Raw genomic sequence first — 27,681 nt, 5'->3', positions numbered from 1 at the left:
ATATAAAACAATATGCATTTAAAGAACGACAGTAGTTGTAATATCAGATAAATTAAGTAACCGTTGCCAAGTGGATGAAATATTAATTTGTTGCTACAAATATTACCTGTACCTGACCCAAAAGGGGTTGGGCAGGTAACAACACTGGTTTAGACGTGGCTGCTGATTTCGTTTTCGACGTCCGTAAACTTCGTGCGTTTTTCAGCTGCGAAAACAAGTTACCTTCGGATCGAGCTTTCAGAGCGATCTGAGCTGAAAATATCAGCCCTAGTAAGTACTCTTTTAACGCAACGCGCTCTCGTCGGTGATCGGAGGTAGCTATCTTCGACGGCAATCGAGCGTGCACTGCCGTCGGTGATCGCCTGCGCACTTATTTACGTTGGCGACATCTGTGCTTTCGCATTTATGTATCGCGAGTGTCGCGAGTACGTTGTAAGACTAATGAGTAATCTCAGACCACAACTTCGCCTCTCTGTTTCCAACTTCAAGGTTTGCTTGACCATGCGCTAGTCGCCGTTCCGAAAGCGCGCTGCCAACATCAAAGTGGGCCGCGTTGGTTTCCGCAGCTGCTGGAAAGCGGACATTGAAATCGCCCCTTTATATTTGCAGTCACCATGATGGAAGAAGCGGCAGACGATGCTAACGGGGATTCGACGTTCGAATTCGTCGCCGTCAAAGACGCTTCAGTGCACTCTGACAGCACTGAGCCGAAGCCAGGTATGGCCGCGGGTTTTCAGCGCCCTTGGCCATTTTCTGCTTTCGTTTTCTCTTGTGTATTTAGAGACACGTTGAAGAGTGGCACCTGGCTTTTCTGCACATATCAGAGGCATGACATATGTGTACAACGCCTTGCGAAAGGAATGCGAGGTCTATTGCCCCCATTCCCTATCTGATCTAAATACTAAAGCGGGAAAAAAAGAGAAAGGAAAGAAGCGTACGAACCTCTTCGTACGGAAGACATTCGTCGCGTGCGAAATTTAAATAGGTGGGATCAAGTATTGAATGTGGCTGTATTGGTGCTAGTTTACTTTCATGCTTGCTTGCTGGAGATACAAACAGGTAAGGCAGTGGTTGATACTCGCTACTATCAAGTCGGAGCATATGTTCACGACGTAAGAAAGCATATGTTTAAAGGAACGTAGAACCTGTGTGCATTCACGAAGTCCAAATGGATCACATGTAGGCAATATTGATAGTGAAAAATTAGGTTATCAGCTTATGTTGAATAACTTTTACTCGATCTGGTGCTAAACTGGAGCTGACATCACAAGCAAAAATATAATGTCATTTTATGATGTGCACATGACTGGGTGTACTCCTAGATAGCTTAACATGTGTGCGCTAAATTTCAACATATTTAATTAGTGCTGTTGCCACAACGTTATATTTCACAACTAAAGAAAAAACTGTAATACATTATTCTGAAAAAAAGAAAGAAAAAGCATCACACGAGGTTGTGCCGGTCTGCTGTCTTGAGGTGGTAATGTGTTAAAATTCTGCAGTTATGCGCCACAGACTAGTGCCCCAACAAGGCGAGGCATTGCATGCTGTGAAGTGCTGGAGACTGTGTTGCATTTAAGGCGGAAAGTTGGGCTAGTTGGTAACGTGAATAATAGGACATGTTAACTAGCGAAAAAGACGTGGACGAGAAGAAGGAATCTAGCGTTGTCCTGTATTCCTTCTTCTCGTCCACGTCTTTTTCGCTAGTTAACATGTCCTATTAGACTGTGTTGGTTGACTAAATAGATGCATCAAACTAAACAGAACAGCTTTACCTCCACAATGGGTGTGCTGCAGTCAGGATGTCGGAACGAAATGTTTTTAGTTTCGGTTTTAGTTCCGTTCCACCGCAAAAAGTTCCGTTCCATTCCGGAACAAAAAAAAATTTTCCATAATGGTTCATAACGTTTTAGCAGTTTAGCAGTTTTAGCAAATCATAAAAACATTGGATTTGTGATATGGTTACTTGGACTTCTCTTAAGAAAGTGGGACAGGGGTAAAACACGTTCTTCAGAGGAGCGGAAGTAACTGTACCACGAATTCCTACCACCTAGCACAAACCAGTATACCCTTCAAAGTCATAGTATTCAAAACCATACTTGTCGGTGATGGCTGACAACTATGGCACCAAAATCGGCTGCTGTGATCTCATAACAGCTTTCGCTGTAACAAACTTCAGCACAGACGATGCCCTCTCCATGCTGGCCTGCGTGACAGGCGCACAAAAGTCCACTTGCGCTAAATAAACATCTATGGTTGCCACTGTTCTCGTTTTTCGAACAATTTCAACATATCTTTGCTTTCGAATTCCTCCCTGAGGTGCACGCTAATAGCGTACCCTGAGATATGCATAATTGCTCACGTTGCATGACCTCACTTGTGCTGGATTTTTAAGCTTTCTCATAAACCGAAAAACCATTTTAAAAATTTCAGTTTCATTCCGGAACGAAATAATAGATAAAGTTTTGGTTACGTTTTCGTTCCGGTCAAAAACATTGTTTTTCGCACGCTGGTTGCAGTGGCTGTTTAACTCTCACTACCGCTGGAGCACAACATTTGAACAGTGTTGGAAGCTCTGAAAGGCTTTAAATATGAATAATTGTAAAGTAAAACATAGGAGGAGGAGGCATTATATGCCTAATATATTTGTGTTTCTATGCACATTAGAAGAACAAGAACAAACAGCACAGAAGGGTACAAAAGAAAAAAAAAAGTTGCTAGGATCCTAAGTAGTGCTATGAAATACAGGGGCACACGTAGAAACAGACGGATAATAAACATGCCCATTTTACCTTAGTGGTAGAGCTGCTAGTAGAGCTGAGGAAGTAATTATTATTTATAGCAGCTAGTAGAGGGCATGATGTGCTCTGTCTGAAAAAGAAAAAGGTTTCACTGCTTGGTGAAAAACAGTGCACTATTTTCATTCGAATACGCCTGAAGTTTGCCCCACAGTATGATGGGTGCTGGAATGTAGCCCCTTCTACTTGCAGTTAACCTCGCTTGGTAGAAAACTTGGTCCTAATTTATTTTATTGCATGTTCATCATCAAGAAAACCGTAGAACTATAAGACTGTATAGCCACACTTGAATAATAGTTCAAGTGCATGAACAAAACTACTAATTCATCAATTCTTCAAGCACTTCATGTTTTTACGTCAAATTTGCTTGTTCTACATCATTACAATGAACAAGATCAATGAAAGGACAACCTGCAACAAAATACATATAGGCCGGATTAACAGCTACTACCCATATGTTTGTCTATCCGCCAACGCCCTTTTTCTCCCGTGATTTGTACAAATGAAAAAAACATTTGAAGTGGAAGACTAATCAGAGTTTTTATGTCATGTTGTATGCAACACACAGCAACTGAAGTGGGCATGCACTTTTTTCACTGTCGTGCCATCCAGATGACAATGCAGCAGGAAGTGTGGAGAAGACACAGCAGACAGCGGGAAGCGCAGAGAAGACACAGCAGAAAGCAGCCCCGTCGAGCCCACCAGTGGTGACGACGGTGCCGACGTCTTTCCAACCGGCAATGCCCCCTCAGACGTTGACCCAGAGTCAGGCACCTCTGCGGCCATCACCGTTCCAGCACACCCAGGTGTCAAGTGCCTATTCCTCAGCTGGCATGCATCCACAACAGGGTGCAACAGCAGCAGTGACAGCCCCAGTGGCTGGATCTTATGCATCTCAGTTTCCACCACCCATGCAGTCTGTCTATCAGCCACCACCAGTGGGAGCACAGCACCAATCACAACCACCACCACTGCCACCACAACAGTAAGCTAAAGTTTGTTTGGCTCTGTTCGGTCTTCCTACCTGCTTTGACATGCTCTGAGTGTAAGTGCTGGCTATGCTTTGTCTGCACACACTGTCATGATACAGTCGAATACCTCCTCAGCGAATGCTTGTATAAAAATATGAGCTGTGTAACTTGGAATTCGTTACATCGTGGCTACGCTGTGAGCGTTAAGGTGTGTGACCTTTACAACGAAGCCACATATGTGACGAAGTATATTGAAGGTCCCAAGCACTTCGCTATAAAGGCATTTGACTATACTGACCTTTGTGGCACATACTATATACTCCTGGGAAAACAAAAAGCAAAACAAATAATAATGCCGATAAGGTAGACGGAAAATGATGCTGTCACATTAAATGAGTTCAGAGCCAAAGGAGTCGCTTAAAGGGAAGCTGAAGTGGTTTTAAAATTAGGTAAAACTTTGTGGTTAATAAGGACCGACATTGTTGTCAATGATGTCATAAATTTTTTCGCGGTAGTTGCAGCAGGAACTTCGCAATGCACAAAAGAAAAGATTGTCTTGCTCTGCCCATGTGAGCGCGCCAAAAGCGTGGACACGGAAACAGACGTCATCTTTGGCTCCTTTGGCAGAGCTGTGCTATACTGCCAAGGAAGGTTCCTGCCGCTCACTGATCCGAACGGCCTGAGCGCTGTTTATGTACCGGGGACTTAAGCAAGTACAGAGAAGCTGAAAGTTCTGCAGCTGGATTACAACATCTGTCATAACTAGCATCTCTCGTATCTTCAACCATGGCCCCCATGACTCGCTCCGGCTGGGTGCCGTTGCCAGAGCTAATTGCGGAGGCCACGCTTCAACAGTGCTGCTGTTGCAGATGACGCGGCATACCAAAGATGACGTCACTGCGTTCGCCCAGCATCTCAAAAAGCCCTGCGGCTGCGGCTGCTGTTTTTTTGCCAAAAAATGCTGTTTGCGTTCATTTTTTAGAACTCTCACATCGGTTTTTTAATTCAGCAGGGATCAAACTGTCATCACACACTCCGAAGTCATTTTTTTATAAAGTACTTCATCTTCCCTTTTAGCTTGCTGTCTTTTTTTTTTTTTTTCGTGCTCTGTATAGTTCACTTTAAAAACTTCTGTGACGATTATGAAATGTGGTCATTTACAAGAGTTTTGATACTGCTCACAGCAATTTGGGCTGATTTAGCCTACTTCCAAATTTTTTTAAGTTGTATCATTCTCTCTAACTAGTGGAGTAATTCATTTTCCCTTGCATCTTGTGTTGTCTGATGTTGCATGGATGCATAATTCTTCACAGCTAAAGCTCTTGTTTGGGCTAGTGGGTGCATTCTTGAACACATATAGCAGGGCTGCATAAAAAAAGAAAAATGAAGGAAGAAAGGCAAGTGCACAGCACAGGTGCAAAATTGCGCCCGTCCTGTGTACTTTTGTTTCTTCGTTCTGTGCCCGTTCTGTGCACTTGCCTTTCTTCGTCCGTGTTTTTTCTTTTTTGAGCAGCTCTGCAATGTATGTTCTTGGCAGCTATCCTTTGCTTCAGTTGACTATGTATTAAACTAATGTGACAATTGCATGACTTTATAATCAGACAGTGCATATGAAAAATTTTTCTCGCTTTTTAACCTATTTTCATTAATTAACAATGCATGCCTTTATGAAATGGATGTTTTTGGTTTGTGAAATCGGAACATTTCATACATTTTTTGTCAAAATTGCATGCTTTGGTGTAAGTAAATACAGTAAAAGCTCGTTAATTCAAACTTGAAGGGGACTATAAAATTGCTTGAATTAAGCGGAGTTCGAATTAGTGGGTGAGGGCTAGAATGATAGGATATCGCGCCACGTTGCACGGGCAGAACCCAAAGAAGCCACCCCTGGACTCGTTGTCACGAATTAGGTGATACTACATGTTTGTGGCAGGTGATTTCGTAAATTAAGTTCATGGAGCTCTAACAGCAAGCAGGATTCATTGATCAGACAGTGATACGCCAGAAACAAGCAGCGACATGCATACATGTGAGAAGTGAGCCTTAATGTCAAAATATATGGCACTAATTATGCTCCAAAACATGTTTATTTACGTAGCTGAGTTAACGCAATCAAAATTAAAAGCAATTGGTAATTTGAATTTGCTTGTGCTTCTTCTGTCGCGACTCCATGAGCATCGTTTGCAGCTTGCCCAAGAGCTCCTGTGCAGCGTCCAAATTCTCATCTGTGAAGAAAGGCTGCTGTTTTGTTGTTTTTGCATCTCTAGTAAATTTGGTTTGGTTTGGTTTGGTTTTGCAAAACATTGTGATCATTCTGGGCCGACTTCTGTGAGGAGCAATGAAAGTCAGGGGGCTCACAGTTCGAATTAACCATTGTGGATACCAATGTGTTCGAATTATCGGGAGTTTTCCCGCATAGAAATACACAGGGCTGTGCCTGGACCAGAGCGTCAGTTCGAATTAACTGTAAGTTTAAATTAACTGAGTTCTAATTAATGAGCTTTTACCGTATTATGTTTCTTACCACGTCTCTCTACCTTGTGGCTGGCTAACTGCATAGCATGTGCACTGATGCCGTGCTTGTTTCTTGTCCGCTAGCATGCCTGCGTCTTGTTTCAGGTATTACACAAGCCAACCTAGCCATTCCTACCCTGCATACCCGTAAGTGCTTGTTTGCCATGATGATAACAGCTGTGGTGGTGTTTTTTTTTCTGATCAGACAGAGTTGAGACTTAAGGGCGTCCGGAACCACCCCTCGGGTTTGGTGAAAAAACACATTGTGTGAACAGCAAGCTTTGCTATGAACAGCTCAGCGAAATTTTGTATTCATGTGCAGCGCATAGAATTCAAAAGCACAGCACAAAGTTCCCACTTCCTCGAGCGCCCTCTCTTCATACAGAGGCCTGTCCTTGCTCTCTTCATAGCGTTGACTCGAATTCATTATTTAGCTAGATTTCCCCAATGTGCAATTACTTAAGACTACCATATCATGTTGCTACAGGTGTGGTCATTAAAAGTGATTTAAACTGACCTACATGCACATGACAAAATTACATTGATGTCACACAAACTACATATAGTTGAAATGAAAGTATACTGATCAATGCACATAGTTTCATTTCAAAGCAACTTCACCCATTGCTGCAACGAAATGTGTAGAGATTACAGCTGCCCTGTATAACAAATAGTGGAGAAGTTTGCATGGAAAGACCTGTTGCTATGACCCCATGTATCGGTTGTTGGACGGGTTATTCTATAACTGTACAGCTGCAGTGAATGCTTAAGCCATGCTGGCTTCTTTGATGTCTGCCAAGAAATGGCAGTCTGGTGAAGCTCTTGATAGGAGGTCATTTCAAACCAGAATAGTGATTGTGAAGTTGGGGAATAGAAATGATTGAGCACATGGCATGGTTTAAATTACTATATAGGCTTCTTCACAATTAATCAAAAGTGTTGAGGTACTGCCGACATGCTTCGCGATCTCTGTCATTGTGTTATTGTGTTACATGATTTGCTAGTGTGTTTTGACTAGTTACCTAGTCAATGTGTGGAGTGTACATGTGTAAACAAGACTTGGATGAGAAGATGAAAGGGATGACATAATTTAAAAAAAAAGCTCTGCATTATTGGCATTCCTGTGTAAGTTTTTAAGAGAAATTGGATGTAGAATGATACGCAAAAAAATCGTTGCTCTTTTTATTTGTGCAGTGGTTCAGGAGATCAGTCCTTTTCAGTCTCCCTACCTACGGACTACGACCAGAACCTTCCACAGTCACCATCTGGCAATAGTGGCATGTGGGGTTGGTTTAAGGGCAATGATTTCCTGAATAAGGTCGCAGAGAAAGCTAAGGTGGGTTGTTTAGTATTTAATTTGTATGAGCTTTCACCTGTGTATGCTTTCTTTGGTTGGTTATAGATGCTTATAAATTGAACCTGAAATGCTGAGAAATCCAACTTGAATGAATAAAATAAATTCCCAGTGAAACAAAAATAATCGAACAAGAATAAAATAAATTACGAGCAAAACCAAATTAAAGTTCTTTTTTTTCTTTTTTTTTTCGATAAGGGCACTGCTGCAGAAAATTTTAAGCAGCAGACCAATATTTTCTGAAACTGCTTGCTATTTCCAGCTGCACCGCTGTCAGCTCTGTAAAAGTAATTATGTGAATAAAGCCAACATACGAGACTTTAGTTGAGCATAGTGGCAAACAAAATTCGTGATGCTGTAACGGGTCTTGCTCGACTTGCGAAGCAGGAAATGTGGCCGCCATAAAAGGAGGGGCTGTAATTCAGGTTGTTGCTTTGTTTTCATGGGATTTTAGATACAGTAGAACCCCGCTGATACGTTTTTGAAGGGACCGTAGGAAATAAACGTAAGAGACGGGAAACGTAAGAGCCGAAAAACAGGAAAAACGGCAAAATATTTAGTGGTACAGAATTTTATTTCAATTCTTACGAGCAGCACGAAAATTGGCGAACTCAGCCGCGATCTAGTCGATGGATAGAAACGCGGAGCTTAGGACGGCCTTATCCACAGAAATGTAATCAACGTATGTGATTTTTTTAACACCAACAGCTGTAGGCATGAAAGAACTAAGCACACGCAATCACGACCGGCGCGGCGAGTCCGACCGCGAACCGCACGCACGACCATGCGAGCTCCAACCAGCTCGAACTCCTCCCGTTCTCCGACAAATAACGATGATGATGAGTCTACGCCACGGAGTAAGATAGACAGGAGCGCCGACTCCGCTCGTCTGGAAGGGACACATTTTGCAACGCCGCTTGAGGCTTCGCGGCGTGTTTGCCAGATGGCGCTACGAATGGAGAAAAGCGGCGTAGGAGAGACGCCGTCCTCGAGCAGAGCCACGGGCGGGGACTCCGCCTGTCGTTGCCATAGCAACGGCGCGGAAGCGTGCTTGACCGCGTTCGCGGGTCTGCATGCCTATCCGTGTTGTCGTCTGCTCCGCGCATGCTGCACGCCTGCTACCAATTCTTTTCTGTAGAGCGCATAGCTTTTGCAGTTTGTGGATTGACATTATGAGAAGAAATAACCCTTTGTATTGTTTTATTTTATTTATTCGAAACAGGCCCATTGCCTGACATGTTTAACGTGCACCACACAGAAGTATAAAATGATACTACAACGCACACAAACATAATATACATAAACTTACTACATAAGGTAACATTAACATACATAAACTTAGTACATAAGGTAACATGGCAAGAACGTGTTACTTAAAGTAACATAGGAAAAATTTTAAGTGCACTGACAAACATGGCTTGTTAGTACATAAACTAACAGGGAAAGAAAAACCAGAAAATGGGACTGGAATGTAATTAGAGCGAAAAGAAGCTTTTAATGAAGAGGTGGCCTTTGTCACTTCTTTCCTTAGCGTTCATCAAGTGCGAAGATGATTCGCTTGCTTCTTTTTTTCTCTCGACGCTTTCCGCGCCGCTCGGCTCTCTTGCGAGCAAAATTGCCTCATTCTCATGAGAACATAGTATTGCAGAATTCCTGCTATAATCTCTTCCTTGTGAGCTTCACAAGGGAAGCTGAGACTGTGTGTTCCCAGCACATGGTCAATCGTTGCCTCGTAGACATTAGTCGACTTTGCATTACATGAAAAGTAGCTCTCGGCCGCGTGCAACAGTCTGTACAGATGCATGTTTGGATATATTAATCGGCCGCGTGTTTTGGTGGCAGTCAGACTGGAAATGTCTTCTTTAATGGGCTGCAAAGTTGAACCAAGTGCGTCCCTGCACGTCTCACAGTCAGACTTTTGGCGAAATTTTCGGGCCACATATCCAGCGACAAAGTATATTATGCAGTCGATTATGGCGGGATCGTCCTCTGCCTGTGGAAAAATGTCCTCACATTCCCACAGGTCTGTTTTGATTAGTCCGTCCAGTTTAGCTGTCAGATTACCGATCTTGGCCTCTGACGTTTCACTGGAGGCGAAAATCGATTTGATGTCTTCCACAGTTAAGCAGGGCTTCTCTTCACCTTCGGTGATTTCGCAGTTGCCGTATTTTGGGGGTTTTATTAACTTTTGGACAGACAGGAGGCGATATAACTGAAGGAATGTTGGCATCGTTGGATGATCATTTTGCACTCCCGCTTGGCGAATGGTTCCAAAAAATCGTTCTAACGGGTCCTGATTAAATTTGTTTGTCAAAACATAGGAAAAGCCGCATTCAGATAATAAATACCTGCACAGGCCAATTGTTGAGTGTAGAGTTACTCTGAGACCCTCGCTCGTGCTTTTTGTGAGAAACATATCTTTGGATATTTTTCCGTCGGCAACTTCTTTTTCCCACGAGTCCAAAAAATGTAAAACTCCTTCCAATACAGCAAAATCTTGACTCCCCAAGCGAACACCCTCGTAAGGAAGCTTTCTGTTTAAGACATCAAACATGTCATTTGCCAGTTTTGTGAAGCGGATGGTGCCATCACACTGCTGAAATCCTTGCACTTCTTTTTCCTGCAAGTATCTCAAGCCGTCCGCAACAGAGTTGCTGAAAACTTGTGCAGCATATTTGACCCTCATTTTTTCTGTCTGGCTTGGGTTTACGTGTGACCATGTGATCTTGGGGCAAACTTTTAGTAATCCTGGGCCTTTGTTGTCGAAGCTGTAAAGGGCAACGTAATCGTTCCATCGTATGAGCTCGCCCCCTGCTTTCAAGACTCTTTTTTTTAAACAGCCTATTGCGAATGCATTTTAGCAAATGGGGAGCATCGGAAAAAACAAAGATGCTTCTTTCTTCTTCAAGAGGGTGCTGAAAGGAGCATTTGGGATTGTCCATCTTGCCAGAGACACCGAGGTAGTGCCAAAGCGAGCGATTCGTGCTCGCGCCATCACAGACGACGCCGTCAACTGCTGCACCAGCCTGTTCCAGCAGAGTGATGGCTTCCAGCAGCAGCCTTGCAAGCTCAATACCTGAAAGTACAAAAACAAAAAAATATATATCTCAGGGTTTCACGAGCCAGAACCACTATGATTATGAGGCACGCCCAGTAGGGTACTGCAGACTAGTTTCGACCACCTGCGTTTCTTTAACGTACCCACAATGCACGGGACACAAGGATTTTCTATTTAGTGCTCGGCTAAATGCATGTAAGCGACCAAACCTTAATGCCGCGTGCGTGTGATTAGCACAGAGAAAACATAAGAGCCAACCAACCATGTCGGCTGAAAATGAATGGAGAAGGAAACATCGCACCACGGTCAATGTTACTCCATTTTAGTATACCTTAAACAACCTTAAACAAAAGTCGGCGGCGAGCAGATCGCGCAGCGTGCAGCAGCGTAATCGATAAGTACTTAAAAATTTTGCGATTATTTTTAGGTTGAAAGCAGTGTGAAAAGAAATTATGCTATTAGTCTTGGGGAATCATCCAAAAATATCTGAACAACTTGCAACAGAAATTCCTATTTATTGAGGCTTCTTTTGCCACGCTTGCAACTGATCACCCACTTGTAATCACCACCGTTTGTGATCACCTATTTTTATCTTTTGAAAATGAAATTATTGTCGCAGTGTTTTTTTTTTACAATATTGGAACCTTCTTAAAATAAAGTTTCGCGTCCACATCTCTTTTTCTTGCCTACAGTAATGTACCGTGGAAGCGCCCTTCCTACTTTCGCTGAAAATTGCGTTAATGAATAGATATGAGCGCTTGTCTGGTCGAGGCATCAAAAAGAAAACAAGGTGGCGGCCATCGAAATGCTTCAAGGAAGTGCTACACGGCAGCCATGGAATCAAAGGGAGCATGTTTATTTTGAAAGTGTAAATGATCGGGTACTCTAACGCCTAATGCATCGTCACTGGACCTAGCGAACGACTCTTCTGAGTCGGTAAAAAATAGGAGGTCAAAGCATTCGTCGCTGATATTCGCGCTACTTCAACAGACCATGGGCTGTAAGTCGGCCTGCACACTTTACCAAGAAAAACCTGCTACCTCTGAATTTTCATTCAAGGATTGTTCATTGACATTAGACATCATTTCCACCCCATCGATCTTTCCCTTTCCCCCACAGGTTATCGAACGTTCCCGTCATTGCTCCTAGCTGTCCCGTAACGTTCGCAATGGCACCAAATATTTCGGCCGATGATTTCAGTTCGGATGGGTGGGTGCTTAACATATTACTTCCAGAATTCTGAAAATTCGGTTATGTTATTACTGGGCGCTTCTGCGAAACTGGGCGCTTCCGCAGTACTTTGCGGTACGTATTTTCTGGGTAATGAAGAGGCTCACGTTTTTCGGTCATATACGTGTGCTGCCAAGCTTGGCAAGTTTGGTGCAGCTACTGTTAGAAAAAATGACTCGTTTGCTCTGGCATGTCAAAATAGAATCTATCGGTCTCGAAGCGTAGGAAATACTTCATAAGAAGCTTTGGGCCTACGGGTTGGGGTTTTGATACCCCAATTTCAGCCTGTGCTGAAAGTTGAGGTTGAGGTTTTGATACCCCAATTTCAGCCCCCTTTGCCCCCCCCTATCCCATCCTGTAGTTGACACTTGCGACGCGCTGTCAAGTGTCAAATATGCACAACCAACTAGTCCCTACTCTGGCCCGTCCTGTAGCATGCTGTTTCCTATTTTAAAGCACTGTTGTTCCTTTCTTCTGCAAAATGTTCCCAGCTAATTCTTGGCCTCGCTATAGTCGTTCAAGAGGTCTCGTGATATTTTCTGCTGTACCAGCCACGATGAGCACGTACCCTTGGTTGGCCCTCTAGACGCAAAAAGACCGACAGGCTGTGTGTAACTGTCTGCAAACGGCACAAACATGAACACCAAAGCATGGTCGGCCAGTGGAGGTTCACTGGTGTCGTCGTGTTGCACTTGACCAAGGTAGGAGAACGTCCTCGCGTTTACATCTCTGCCTTGCCGCACCTGGAAGGAATAGAACACATCGCGTGGTTTGTTGTGGGGCGTAAAGTAGATAAATGTCGTCGCGTGAAGCATAACTGATAGGCTTTCTGTTGGATTAATAACGAAACCATGACGCTTTGTATTTCAGTGAGTGTGCGTATTTGCGTAGATGCGGATCAGCTAACCGCCTGCTCTCCATCCTTGCCTTCCAACTGCCAGTTTAGCTTAGTTTTTACGACCACGGTTTATGGCACTGCGTTGCTTACAGCACAAGAGGGACGAAAATCGGCGTGACCGGCGTGACACATACATAAGACTTGCGTGTGTCACGTCGTCACGTCTGTCTTTGTCCGTGTCTTAGCTTGCGCTATGAGCCGCATTCTGTACTATCAACACGGCCATAAGCGTGCGCAGGGTTGCCCTTCAGGGGGGGCGAAGGTTCGTCGCAGCGCCCGCCCTCCCTATTATGTCAATGTATGCGGCTGCCTTTGCGCCCCCCCTATCGCCCCCCCTACAATGTATAGGGCTGACTTTGCGCCCCCCCTTCTCGCCCCCTTTGCCCCCCCCTGCGCACGCCTATGAACACGGCCTAAACGCTGGGTCATTGCGTTGCTGATATCAAGATAGCAGGTTCGATACCCGCTCCGCGACGGCCGCATTTCGATGGAAGCCCACTTCCGCCCCCCCCCCCCCCCAACACAAATCTCCCTTTAAAAAAAAGCGCACAAAATACATTAGCCTCGCTATATCGTTCGGCCGTCCACGGAAAGTTCCTATTTTCTCCACGTTCCATTCCCATTAGCTTATCATTTCTACCCTTCAATTAAAAACTACAAGTACGTTCTCGAGTGCTTTCATTGGCGGTATTATGTCTCAGATTTCTACAGCTGTGACAAACTACAGGCTTGACACCCATCTCGTTCTTTGCAGGCAGGCGAAGTTGAGGATGAGCTCACCTGCATTTCATCAAATACAAGTATTCCATGTCTTTGACGGTCCTTCTTGTTCAACAATTTCTTCTTGAAGGCTTCAAAAAACTTTCTGTCGAATCCACAATCCGGTCTTACGAGCGATATGTATTTTCTCACAGTAGACACGGCGGGAAGAGGCATCAGGTCGTTGCGCCTTAGAAACTCGTATGCAGCGGGACTTCTAATGTGCAGTAATAGACACATCGTCAAAAACGTGTCCGAATAGCGGCGGCCTTTTGACGAAATGCACGTGTCCAGTTTTATGCACTCCTCGACGACAATGCGTTGACCTTCAGGAAGTCGCTGTAGAAGTGACTCGAGTTCTTCCTCGCCTATATTGCTCATTCGTTCTTGATACACTTTTAGTTCATTTTTTAGCTCTCTCAGCCGTCGGCGAGATGACCAGACTTTCTTGTACAGCAGCCTTTGCCGTCGGCGCAAGACATCAAACTTGGGATTCCTTATCGTAGGCTGCACTGCTGCCGTCCCGGAAGCGTCCATTCTGTTTCGTTGGCGCATCGCGTGGCAACGCAACGTGCCCGCAAGCCTTTTGCACTCCGTACACTGGTCAGTATTGTACACGGCGCACTTTTTGTGCCTCCACACACCTAAACAGTCGATGTAGGCACACTGAGGCTTCACACCTGGATACTTTTCTTTTGAGGGACCACCCTTGCATATCTTTGTCTTGTGTAGAGTATCTACCATTCGCTCAAAGTCTTCCATGGTATTCGGTTCTCCGCCAAGGTCGATAACGTTATTCAAGGTGCAATTTAGTATGACTGCCTGAAATGGTTCCTCATGAGAGCCTTCCGAGACATAGATGCACTTCGTTACAGCAGGAATCTTGCCTTCGCTTACGACTGCGATTGTGCTGTACACAATGCGGGCTCCATGAAACACTTCCACCTACAATGAAAGAGACAAGAAGCAGCAGATAATTATTTTTCAATGACCAGTAAGCACACGAATAAATAAGCACACAAGCAGTAATTACACGAATAAATAACGGTATTTGTCTCCGTAGCGTGCGCAGCAGATAAGCTTAAATTTGTTTCGGCAGTTTCTCGCAGCAGTGTTATCAACCGAACGTATTAGTGATCCTACCAGATATTCGCGTCTTCTACATGTTTTTCGGAAATACCTGCAACTTTGTTGCCCTCAGCTAGGCTACCAACTATATGCAAGATTAGCCTTAATTAAAGAGAAAACCGCTCGGCTTAGGAAAATTATTCATGACATTATCGTTCTCTGTGAAGTGCCAGCCGACATAATCTCATTCGTTGTCTTACATCAAACTGCGAGCTAACACGATAATATCTCCCCGTGCATGCAGCGGTGGATACGTAGTTATCGCGTTGGGTACTGCACACAACTGTTGATTAAATTATGAACAGAATCAGAGGGCGAAAGGGGGGGCTAGTAGGGCATAGTTCGCGTGTTCATTTATTTATTTATTTATTTATTTATTTATTTATTTATTTATTTATTTATTTATTTTGATTAGCAGCGCCCGACAACTCTTCGGTATTGAAATTTTTCGTACCTTGTGGTAGCCCCATGAAGCGGGAAGCTTGACTCTTTCTGGGTGTTGAATGAGCTCTTGCAAAAGTGAGCGTCGATCTGGGCACAGAGAGTCCTTGTTGTCGCTCATAGCAGTGGAGCTGCTAGCGCCGCTTTCTGGGGCACATTCTTCCTTGGTAGGCGCACTCAAACTGCTCCCTTTGCTTAGCAGATCCCTGTCAGGCGACCAACCGACGGAGTCCTCTCGAAGGCAACGCCGAGAATTTTCATTATCTGGACAAAGAAAGGCGCCCGCGCTGTATGCGGTTGTAGGCAAAGCGATGTCCTCTCGCCCTTCGGCACCGGTGTCGGCTGGTTCCTCCTGATAGTCAGCATCATTGACTTTAGCCGTGATTCCCTCAAAAATTGAAGGAATAGCTCCCTTTCGAAGTCGAGGCACTTTCTTTACGTCTAGTAGGACATTTCCTTTGTGTTCGCTGAAGTACCTATCAAAAATGAGGTGCTTCTCGAAGTGTCGAGCACATATTTTGTCCTTGGATTTAAGGGGTCGCTTACTTACAGGAACTTTTTGACGCCACTGATCCAGTAGCTGCGGATTAGATGGGGCCGCGAAGAGCGGAATCTTCTCTCGCCCTTTGCCGTAACCAGACTTGCAGCCAGGAACAAAACACTTCATTTCCTCCTGTCCAGTTGCTCCATCTCTTCACACACAAGTACAAAGACACCGTGACACGAAAACGTCCAACCAACGTTACCGCGAGACGTCCAGACGTGGAAAACAAGTGTACTTCTGCTCTGCCGTTTTTGTTCAGCATAATTTTTCGTCTGCTTTCACTGAAGATATGTTACAATGTTTCGCATATGTGTATAAAAAGCGGAACGATGTTTTTATTTCATATTTTTGTATCAGTACGCATATATGCGCGTTTTTTTTTCTTTTTGTTTTTTTGTCATATTGAGAATGCCGAGCGAACGGGTTTCTAGCAGACGACACGCTCCGCGCACGCCGTTCCCTGCCGCCGCCGCCGCCGCCGCCGCCGTCCTCCTCCAATTGGCGCATGCGCTCATGAGCGCAGGTGTTGAATGATTTCTATGCGCCTCGACAGATGGCGCTACGCGTTGTGATCAGCGCCGGGAGAGGAGAAAGCATGTGCGAAAGCGCGAAGAGGAGCGGAGGGGGAGAGCAAAGGAATGAGTTAGACCGCCGCGTTCCGCGTTGCACGGTTTGTCCCGAGTGAATGCGTGGAGCGGCGGCGGAGTCGGCGCTCCTCTCTTATCTTACTCCGTGGTCTACGCCAACGCGATGGCAGAAGTGAATGCCAATCTCGAAGGCCTTGCTTTCGCAAGCAATTACGTCATACACACCATGTTTGTGCAATGCAAATCTCAGAGGCTATGCTTTTGTCAATAGTAAATGCCAATCTCGAAGGCCTTGCTTTCGTGAGCAGTTACGTCATAGACGCCATCTTCGCAATTTGAATCTCGAAGGCCATGCTTTTGTTTGCATCAATTGAAAGATCCTGTTGCTTGCGCCTCTCATGCGGCTAATGTTACGGTCAAACGAGGCCAAGCTGCGTGAAAATGCACCATGGCCGCTCTCTTTGGTAGTCACTCGGTCGGCTCCGGGCGCACTTCGCGACGTATCATACGGGAACGGTCCGACAGTTACAATGGGAAGGCACAGCGCAACTGAGACAATGGACAAGAACACACAACACAAACGGGCGTATGTAGTTGTGTGTTCTTGTCCATTGTCTCAGTTGCGCTGTGCCTTCCCATTGCTATGAACCAACTCGCCCAGACCAAAGTCTTACCGACAGTTACGACGTAACAGCGGGGTTCCCAATACATTGTATCCTATGGGAGCTATGCCGGGACCGGCGGAAAACGACGTAACAGCCGGGAAAACGCAGCAGTGAGGAACGTAACAGCGGGGTTCTACTGGTATCAGCTTTTGCTTCTTTGGCGTGCAATGGTTCCTGATGTTGTGCGTTTACCAGAGAAGAGAGCAAGTGGTCCAATTTGTTGAACCTGATACCATCAACGTAGCATCACTGTACCACACCCAAGGTTTTGATGACAATTCACAGCAGCAGAATAGGTGCGATAGCTTCGCTTAGCTCATACTATTACCACAGTGCGTTGGACTCGCATTTCTTTCGGCTTTTTGTGTAACATATGAGTGCTGTGAAGAGGAATTCGCCGGTGCAGTATCAAATTGTGGTCACTGAAACTCAGGTTCAACAAAACCGATCGTTTTTTAACGTTGTTGAATTTAGTTTCCTTCATACTGCCATATTATTCGAACATTCTTGTGAAACTTTTTGCGTAAAAATAATTCTTTAGAGACTGCAACTTACACAAGTCAAATTTCAATTTAACAGCGGTTCGATATAACAATGTAAATTGGTGATTTTACTGACTTTGTTATATGAAGGTTTAACTGTATGATTTATATACTTGGGATTACAGTAATATGGAAACGCATTGCAAAGAAGCAAAGCATGACCACTACAACCGTGAATGTTCATTGCTTTATGAAAGGAGTTTAAACGGTGAAGCTAAGAGCGGTAACAATAATGATTTTTATTAAGACATAATATTCTTGGTCACAATTACAGGCGAATATGTCATAGTTCTATAACATAGTATTATCTCATTAAACGAAACTGAACGGACCAGGAAAGTGGGTTTCATTTAACAAGAGTAACATTTACCGAGAGATGAACAGGGGTGCAGGATTGAAACCAATCATATTAGAGGCAGTTATTCCATTTAAGCAGCAATTTCACTCAATTAAAGGGGCCCTGCAACACTTTTTGAACATGGTCAGAAAATGCTGCCAGTTAGTAGTCGAGGCTTCTGTGAGCACGTGGGCCAAACATCATAGTGCAGCACGCAGCAGGGAACTTACAATTAAAGTTAAATGTCGGCTAGAAATCGCTTGCTCTTCTCTTGACAAATGATGCCACATACCCAAATAAACTGTGTCACATACCCAAAAGACACGGCCATCGACTGATTTGAACATAGTGAGCTGCACAGTTACTGCGGCCGCCACGGCGTGCCGCGACGCGGCGAGTGAGGTGCGTGCAACGCTTATATGTTGGCCGAGCATGTGTTCAAATAAAACAAGAAAAGAAAGCGCTCCCTTTCATTCCCCCCTCCCCCATCTAGCTTTCAGTGTGCTTGCTGGTACGAAAGGAGAGGGAAAGGTCTTAGAGCGTGTGACACATCCCTGCAACTCCACTCGTACTTGAAGACTCCAAAATTTTTTGCAGCAGTCGATTAGTAAGGCAATAAACTCCGATAGAGAGATCATTTCAGGATTACTTGGAAAAGTGTTGCAGGGCCCCTTTAAGAGAGTTCCGTTTGCGGAGTCTACTGTAATACCTAAAAAACCAACCTGTTGATGTTATGATTTAAGAGGGTGTTGAGGCAAGCTCATTGGTAAGAATTGATTTTAATACACAGTGCTTAAGGAAACATACAGAGGGCAAAGAACGAGGACGGGCGCTGTCCTCATTGCTTTTTATAATGTTGAATGCATGTAACTTCTAGAACTTTATTATGGGAACATTAGTGTCAAGAATAAGCACCCGTGATCATAAACTTAAAACTTTTATTCATTTCAGAACTCGGTTGACTCGGTGATCACCACATTAGACCCAGGAATGAAAGAATTCATCTGTGAGTGGCAGTATTTAACATCTTATTATCTCTTATAGCAGGGGCTTCAAACATGCGGCCCACGGCTTCACACGGAATAAAGTTTTGTGATTTTGCTAAATAGTACTCGCCTTATTTTCTCGCCATTGCAATTAATAGCACTTTGTTCGGTTAAACTGTAGAGGCAGGTCTGGTCTCAAGCATTTTTTTTTTGTGAGGCGCCTCATGCGGTCACTGTGAGTTGAAGCATCACTGTGGAACGAAAACTCTATATTTCAGAATTGGCATCCAGATTTTAGTCATTATAGAAATCAGTATCGATATGTATTTCGAAACCTGACGTCAAATTCCCTCTAGAAATGACCCACATATGGAATATGGGAAAGGCGTTCTTTCAAATGGCAACGTTAGGTGACATTTTGTTCACCATCTCCCCCCCCCCCCCCTACTGTCGTTACTGTCCCAGCCTTTCTGGGACTGAATTTCTTAACTGTGGCCCGCTAGCTGAGGTTAGTTTAAGACCCCTGTCTTATAGGCATTTCCTGCGGGCATCATCGATAGCTAAGAAAGGGGGTTACATGCTTGTTAACCTTGACAGGAAATTCAGTGCCGTTTCAGAGATCTCAGATGTACAATTGTAGTTTGTTTCTACATTTTTTCCCAAACTCTGTAAAGTGCACCTTTTGCCCTTCCAATATGTCTTGCAGAGTCCTATAGTGGCATGTTTATATGGGCACTGGTTGCCAGCTGACCCGCCACGGTGGTCTAGTGGTTATAGTGCTGGACTGCTGACCTGCAGGTTGCGGGATCGAATCCCGGCCGCCGCGGCCGCGTTTTCGATGGAGGCAAAAATGTTTGAGGCCGGTGTACTTAGATTTAGGTGCACGTTAAAGAACCTCTGGCGGTCAAAATTTCCAGAGCCCTCCACTACAGCGTCTCTCATAATCATATTGTGGTTTTGGGATGTTAAACCCCAACAATTATTATTATATTATGGTTGCCAACTGTTAAGGTGAGAGATGTTGCTGACACATGAAAACAAAATTCTCGTCATGGCAACAAAAAGTGTTGTGAAATGTCACTGTAATTTGACTCTCTACATGTAATGTGTGAGGGACATATAAAGAGCTGCTGTGCTGTGCAAAATGGGAAAATTTTGACTGTGTTTGCAATACGGGTATCGAGAACAAGCTATCAAAGCTGATGTACAAAAAAAAATTGAACAAAGTGGGAATGCATTGCTTCAGTTTCTTACTTTATTAAGGGAAGCGTGCCAAGTCTTCTATTGCATGTTAGTGCTGTAACTAAGTTTCTTCTGGAGTTCATCCATGTTGCTTTACTGTGTTTCGTCTTCAACATTTTTCCTTTGACAACAGATTCTGGTGGTGACATTGACATTCTTGTTGCCTCCCACGATGACCTCCGCATCATTGGCCCTGTCCGCGAGGCATTCCAAAAGGTTTTTGGAAGGGCTACAGTTACAGGTGTTACCATGCCCCCATCCAACATGGCACCCCAGCCTGTTGGATTTGCGGCTGGCCTGAAAGCAGCCGAAGACAAGATCACATCACTCCAGATGAGAGGCCGTGTGCCCGCCGCCCTACCAATCTTGGCTGTTGAGAGCTTCATTGTAGAACTTACACCAGATAGGTATGTGTAGCATACTGATATCATTATCTGCTGTGACAACAGCGCACTTCATTGGCTACAGCACTTACTCACATGTGAAGTAACTTACTTGCATACATATACTGCAAGTATAATGAAGAGTGTACGTAGGCACACAATCCTTACCTTTACTTTTTTCTAGGGGTGTGCGAATATTCGAAATTTCTAATATTTTTCTAATAGTGTTTGCTATTCGACTCAATTCGCACTGGAATTTCACTATTGACCCCTTCAGATTTTCAATATGCATCACCTCATTACATTCTCGTATTGCGGCAAAGCTGCCTTTCCAGCTCCGTTACGGTCGAACTTAGCCAAGACACAACGTCCGATTGAAAGTGGTCCCTTGATTTTTCAATATTCCTCACCTCATCACACCCCCGTATTGCGGCAAAGCTACCTTTCAAGCACCGTTACGGTCGAACTTGGCCAAAAGACAGTCAACGTCCGATTGGAAGTGGTCGCCAATTTTCAGTATGCTTCACCTCATCACACCCCCGTATTGCGGCAAAGCTGCCTTCCAAGCTCCGTTACGGTCGAACTTGGCCTAGAGACAGTCAACGTCTGATTGGAAGTGGTCCCTAGATTTTCAATACGCTTCACCTCATCACACCCCCGTATTGCGGCAAAGCTGCTTTTCAAGCTCCGCTACGGTCGCAAATGTATTAACTCAAGAAAACGCTGGTTCCAACATGGAGATGAAAGATGTGGCAGAGGTGGGGGCTCAATTAATGCTATTTTGGACCTGAAATTTGGGCAGGAAGTCCGAAAAATCGGACGCCGAAGCTTTTTAGCATCCAAAATTTCAGAAGTTCTAATACATCAACGTCTACGAGGCAGATTTGGAACTCCGGACTTGAAGAGAGCACACCCTTGTCCGCCACATCAGTTGGGCTTCCACAGAAGTTGAAAGAGGAGGAGAGGCTGAGAAAATGGCATCTTTGCCTATCACGTGTAAAGTGTTGTCGGCAACACTTTGGTTGCACTAAATCATGTACATAAATACGATTCGGCCTCTACATTGCCTCATTCTTGATAAGACAACTATGAAACACCACCCCGCCAGCGCTTTATCAGCCTAGCAAAAAGAAATACTTTCATGTTGCTATCTTATGGAAACATACTTAGAGATTCTCTGCAACTTTTTCTGTAATTTCACTTCGAAGTATTCGAAAAATGTTTGAGAAATATTCGAAAATTATTCGATTCGATTCGCACTCAATCTTTATTATTAGAATTCGCTTCGCACCCAAAATTTTGCTATTCACACAGCTCTACTTTTTTCTGTTTGGAATGATGAATGAATCACGGAGGGCCACAGAACAAAACACATGCTAGGTCTCTTCACACACTTTTGCTCTATCTCCCAAGTGGTTCCAGCTTCCAGATGCACAGTGCTCACACTAAAACACAAACGTAAAATAAATTGAATGATCAAACTTTACCTACAATGAGTGCCAGTTTCAGTTCTTGAATGTTACCATACATTCGCAGCTTGATCTCATGAATCTTGAAAATTGTGAATGCGAAAGCTGGAGCTTTGGTTTTACTATACTGTAGCTGAATTGGTGACTCATTTCGTAGCCTGAGCACTTGTACAACCTATTGACACCATATGTGGCTGCAATTATATCTGCACCATATCTGGCTGCACTGTTTAGGCCAAACTAACATGCACAGTTTCTTTTCTAGAAATACCAGTTCATGTTATATTGCTGTAGTTTTGCCTCATGTGCCCAGTTGGTGCTACCTCTAGTGAACAGATGCCTAGCAGTATGACATCGCACTCTTGAATAATTGCTCTTGTGTGTAAAAGCTTAAAACTTCCCTGTTGCATTCCATTGCTCAAGTGAAGTACATTGAGGCTTATGTATCTGCCTTTTGCTTCATTTGCAGCTGGTTTGACATGCACTGCCTCGTACTAAAGGATGACTCCAGCGGGGTGTTCCTGCATACATTCGGCCAACCAACGCCTGTACCAGCAGAGTTCATTGCGGAGATACAGGACAGGACACCAGCAGACTACCCGCTTCGTTGGTGTGGCCTAGCGGTCACTGTTGGGGAAGTGGCGAGCCCTCGTCTCGTTGTGCCACAGTCGGAGTGGAGAGCCGTGCTTGGTGGCATTTCTGACGCACAGTTGGTTAGCTCTGCCGCTTGTGCCCTGGCTTCCATGTACAGAAGGGCGTTACGCCGGTGACGTTGAAGTTGGAACTTCCGCCTGCTTGTCTCAGTGTCGGCTTGTATAAAGAGTTGCTTTGCATCCGATTTGAGGTCTGCTCTAGAGGCAGACATATATACGTCACGCAGGCAGTAATTTTTGCCTCGTGAGAATTGCAACGTGAAGACAGTAATTGCACGTGTGTGGAGCATTTACAAGAAATCTGAGTGTGCGTGGTATCAAAAAAAGAAGGTGCATCTTCAGGCAAACTTTGTTCCATGAAAGAGGCACTCATTTGGAACTTCGGTAACTGCCGTCAACGTTGAATTATTCTTCGTTGCAGACATATATTGTAGCTTGAATCTACAAGTTCACTGTGCTGCAGTATATTTTGACGCAATTCAGCACACTTCATTTTTGTGTCTGCACAATTTCTTCTTTTTTTTTTTCATAAAAGGAAGAGCATAGCGGCACGTCACAAGTCTGTGGTCATATTGATTCGTATGTCATTTTATCAAACATAACGTCAGTATTATGTACCACCTACATGAGTGCATGCATAGATTTTTGCTTTCTTGACAAGCTAAGTTATAAAAAATATGCGAAGAACTGACTACTATAACCGTAGCGTAGAGTTGGAGGTTAGCAGTAGGCACGAGAACATGCCCACAGAAGTACATAGGAGAATGGCAACATTATTTAGAGTGCATTTTTCTCTTATGATTTTCTCCACATTGGGGGCTTTTCATTGAATGTTGCACATGGTTCAGCAAAAATCATGTAATGCGTGCAAGTGGAGTAACTTTGCTTCAAGTAAAATCTTTTTACTCTTGTACTTTGCCTTATCTTGCTGGAAGCGGATTAGAAGCAACATAGTACAGATTTTGGTATTATTCAAAGTAACAGATGAGTATGTTAGTTTTAAGAGTTGAAAGGTCTGCATGTCACTTTCTAGGCTGTACAGCTTGTTTTAGTGCAACCCCAGGGACATAGCATTGTGCACAATAAAAGAAATCTGTGCACAATGCTAGGAATGAATGCAGAGATATGGTATTACTAATGGTTGTGTGTACTCTTACTCATTCATCTATTTTGTAGGCATGTCTTGCGGGTGCGCTTTTGTATTCATGATTTTTTTGAGAACAAGACGTGAAAGCTGCAACTGGTTCATCATAGAGCAGGTAGCGCAGAAATTATGGGGACACAAGAAAGCAACATAAACACGAGACAAACTCGCCCAGATTTCCGTTCTCGTATGCAACTGGTTGTAAACTCTTGTGTGATTACTTTGAGAGTTGTCAGGTACATTTAGGTGCATGCCAGAGCCAACCATCTCCGATACATTTTGTTACGAGAGAAAGGACGAGACAAGTCGAGATAACATTTTCTGTGAAATGGCAAGGCACAAAGAAATAAATGTCACAAGGGTTTGCGTTTCTGAAAAACAACTATCCACGGCCTTCACGATTCTGTGCATATGACGACTACAACTCTATAGTAGAGTTGAAATCAACACACTATATGTTGATTTCGTGAGCTGTTCTTTCTTTAAGAGTACTTTAATGATAAAAGAAGATAGCCTAGGCTGGTAGAACACACCTTTGGAATTGTAGTTTCCTAGTACGCTCTAAAAACAGTTTGTATCCATTGAGGACTCTTTTTGCTTTTCTTAAAAACTGCGCGCTTGCCAGTTTGCTGTGAAGGATGCTATTTCACACTATTTGTGACCTGAAGGTACTGGACACGTGGTGTGGTGATTATGGTTGTGGTATAAAAAGACGCCCCAAGAGATGCAACATTTTTTTTAAAGTGTAGGTCAATCTGTCAAACCGCGCCTTGCGTTTCAGAAAGAATGAAAAAAGAAAGATAATAAAGAAAGGTAGCTAACACTGCCTCATTAAAGGGGTACTGACACAATATTTCGCGGCCGAGATAGCCTGCGGGATCGATTCCGGTGAACATGTGTATATCATCTGCAAAATACCAACAGCGAATGTAGATTGGAAGTTATTTTAAATGAATTTTGAAGTTTGTGTGAGTGTTCGACATCCTCGCGCTACTGACACCCTCAAAGGGGACCCTCGGGGACCCCCAACTTCCTTCACGTGACCACGCTGCAATAAGTCATGATGACGTCATAGCCGCCATGTTTTTTTGCCGCGGTCGCTCCAGCAGCCTACTTCTCGGTGGTCGCTCGCGAACTGCATGGAAGTGCATCACAGTTCTGTGTGCTGACGTGCTCGAGTGCTGCACCCGTTAGGTGGTGATAGTTGCACCCGGAGGCTTGTCATTTTGGAAACTGAAACTCACACTGGTCGGTTATGAAGAGCCTGTAATTAATTATCTGTCACGTGCTGCAGCAAACGATGTGCCGTGTTAAGACTAACAGGCCCGCAGCAACACACTGCAGCAAAAAAACACGAGGCCAAAATTTTTGTGTCAGTACCCATTTAAGTTCCTGCAGCAACTACCAAAGATATCTAATAGATTTTGGTAGCAGTTGCATGGGCCTAGTTAACTGTTTAGTAACAATGAGTAACAACATTGCAATGGAAAACACTCAGTCCAGCAACATTGCCAAACTTTAATATGAAAAACACTACGAAATCTGTATGTAGGTGAACAAGGGACCTGTAGCAGCCCCGAAACGTCGGTATATGTTTATCTTGTTTTGAATAAGGCAAGTGACTGTTTTATTTCTTCAGTGTATTATGGTGATATCATCCATGTTACGGTTAGGCTGCGAAACTATAAAGGGTCTTATGCTGCTGAATAAACGCTAGAATGATAGTAGACTTCTGAAAAAAAAAGTAAAATAAAGTTAAAAAACATCTACTATATGAATTTACTAGCATCTCTCTGGTGTACTGACATTTGCTTATAGTTCACAATATGTTATGAATGAGGCAAAGTGTGTGTATATGTGTGAATTTTTGGGCGGATGAGCACAGAGTAAATTTGCTGGGAGTGTACTTTTAACTATGTGCTCTGACGACGCCATTCATAAAAGCATCAAGAAATGTATGAAGTGGATAACTTTGGTGAGCTATTCCTTTCATGGCAATGGCTTAATGTGTATAATAATGACTGGTGTTAAAAGTATATTGCAAAATAGGTACGGGCAAAGTGTGATTCATTTGAAGCAGCCACTAAGCACCTCTTCTTAATTCAAGACTTCAGGGTCTCTAGCAGGGTTTGTAGTTAGAAAAGTTGAAGACTTGTCAAGCACTAAAGCATTTCATGTAATGTTTCATGCATTCAGGGTAAGAATTAAGCTTGGTACAGTCAACTTCTATTCATTTAATGTCGGTTAAAAGGACTTGCTTCATACAAATTTACTGGAAAGATCTAGCAAGCAACTATGCATTGCTAATTAAGAAAAGCTTGTTGAATTTGAATGCAGAAGCATTCTGATTTGGTGAAATGTAGTTGCATTGGCATCCCCTTGTGTGCGCAGCAATTACTGAAGGCTAGAAAACACAAGATGGTCTGCAAGCAAAGTTGCTGCTTCCCATTAGGCATAAGGCTGCTTTACCTTTTCTTGGCCAATGCTCCCTCCACCCACAAAGCCATTTGTTCCCGTGTTTTTCATGTCATTCGCCACCCATGTTCAGTAGTCCGCTTTGTCCACTCAAGCATATTGTGTGGTAACTACATGCCGGTGTCTGTCAAAGTAAAAAATGAGATTCTTCAGAATGTTTAGATAAGTGTCCCAGCAGAAATCAGATAGGTGATAAATATGGCATGAAGAAAAACACGCTTCCAGTGCTCATAGAAACCACACACACTTGTGCTCTGTGCGTTTCTCCCTTGCATCCGTCATTTTAGTGGCCCACAATTATGTTTTCCAAATCGCACTAACCTGTATGCGAAGAAGTGCTATTGTACCTAGTAACCCGGTTCTTACTACAATGCAAAACAGTGAAACATGGGCAAAGAGGTCTCCTGTACATGTGCTTATTTCGCTTGGTAAATGCAGGTCTGTACATTAGCATTGTAATGTCAGCTGCGAAATGGCATATTCATTGTAAATCTTTGCAAACCCTGCACATATACTGTAGTTGGCTTTGCTGCTAGGCAGCCTGAAGGCTTTTTGTCTAGCATAGAGAGTGCAGAATGAAAGGTTTGTATATTGTCATCATTTAGTGTCTGAAAGCAACAGTGCACATGTTTTAGTGTGGGGTTCCAAACTAATTTTCGTTGCCAAGGGCTTTATTATCCATCTGGGTTTAGTAAAAGTTGTTTTGAAACTGAAATACAAGCATTTACTTCTGCATAAAGCACAGTGTTTCTAGTGTGTGACCATCGTTATTTTTTTTTTTTTTTGCACTTTTGTACTTCAAGAACATTGTGTAATCTGCATATTTCACAATGCCTTTGAGTACATTTCATTTCCCGCATGGTTGGCAATGAGGTTTATGGTTCTCTAGAATTTATTAGTGTGTACATGTCTTTTTCTTTGTTTTCATGGTCAGTTATTAAACCTTCAAAATGCCATGGCTGAGTCATCATAGTATGTACACCGATCAATTGTGTCAAGAATGTTGCATTCTGTTTTGCTATGGTTTTGTGGTGATGTTAAAGTTCTAAAGGTTTCTAGTGCCAGGGGAGAGCTTTTTTTTTTTAACAGCTGCTTCCAGTGTTGTGGTGTGCCCTGTGATTTGGGGATAGTCAATTGCAAGGTGAAGTAACCAAATAAAAAGTAACTGTGGTAAATGATGAAACGTTTTGTGGAACATTTGTGTAAAGAAATTTGCTCAAGTGGCAATTGTTGTGGTACGCAATTTCGTTTGCTCACGTACGAGTGCTGTCGCTAGCTTTGCTTGCCACACTGAAACTAACAAGTGGTCGAGAAGCAACACACTGCTAATTCTGTCAACAGATGAAGCTACGTGCAAATCGTGGTCGCAAGCTAGCCGACGTGCAGCAAGTATCCTGTGAAAAACTGCTCACAGTGTTATCCCACAGAACCACCAAAACTGTGCTCCTGGCATTCTATACATTTTTATTTTCAATGAATAAAGCAGTTGTAATAGGCAGTGTG

The 27,681-nt window shown here is 43.7% G+C and overlaps 1 protein-coding gene across 2 annotated transcripts; it reads left to right on the top strand.

The window, feature by feature from the left end:
* The first annotated feature begins 119 nt into the window (after nucleotides 1–119).
* LOC119388101 (protein PRRC1) lies at nucleotides 120–22,744 on the top strand. 2 transcript variants are annotated; one of them, XM_037655732.2, is made up of 8 exons: nucleotides 120–270; nucleotides 610–717; nucleotides 3,411–3,783; nucleotides 6,389–6,430; nucleotides 7,478–7,619; nucleotides 18,778–18,832; nucleotides 20,188–20,461; nucleotides 22,376–22,744. In XM_037655732.2, the coding sequence occupies exons 2-8, from the start codon at nucleotides 615–617 to the stop codon at nucleotides 22,674–22,676; spliced, it is 1,290 nt and encodes a 429-aa protein (XP_037511660.1). In that variant the 5' UTR covers nucleotides 120–270; nucleotides 610–614; the 3' UTR covers nucleotides 22,677–22,744. The 2 variants fall into 2 exon arrangements, with proteins under 2 accessions (XP_037511660.1, XP_037511662.1); XM_037655734.2 differs by lacking the exon at nucleotides 6,389–6,430.
* Nucleotides 22,745–27,681: the final 4,937 nt, after the last annotated feature.

This window comes from Rhipicephalus sanguineus, chromosome 3 (assembly GCF_013339695.2).
Source record: "Rhipicephalus sanguineus isolate Rsan-2018 chromosome 3, BIME_Rsan_1.4, whole genome shotgun sequence".
NCBI lineage: Eukaryota > Metazoa > Arthropoda > Arachnida > Ixodida > Ixodidae > Rhipicephalus > Rhipicephalus sanguineus.
The sequence above is the reverse complement of the archived record's forward strand: the minus strand, read 5'-3'. Positions and strand labels throughout refer to the sequence as shown.

What these genes read in the sequence shown, in the direction of transcription:
- LOC119388101 (XM_037655732.2), top strand. Translation starts at nt 615, where the DNA reads ATGATGGAAGAAGCGGCAGACGATGCTAACGGGGATTCGACGTTCGAA. An exon ending in CATTCCTACCCTGCATACCC is followed by an intron (nt 6,431 to 7,477) that starts GTAAGTGCTTGT and finishes TTATTTGTGCAG; the next exon opens with TGGTTCAGGAGATCAGTCCT. An exon ending in AGGAATGAAAGAATTCATCT is followed by an intron (nt 18,833 to 20,187) that starts GTGAGTGGCAGT and finishes CTTTGACAACAG; the next exon opens with ATTCTGGTGGTGACATTGAC.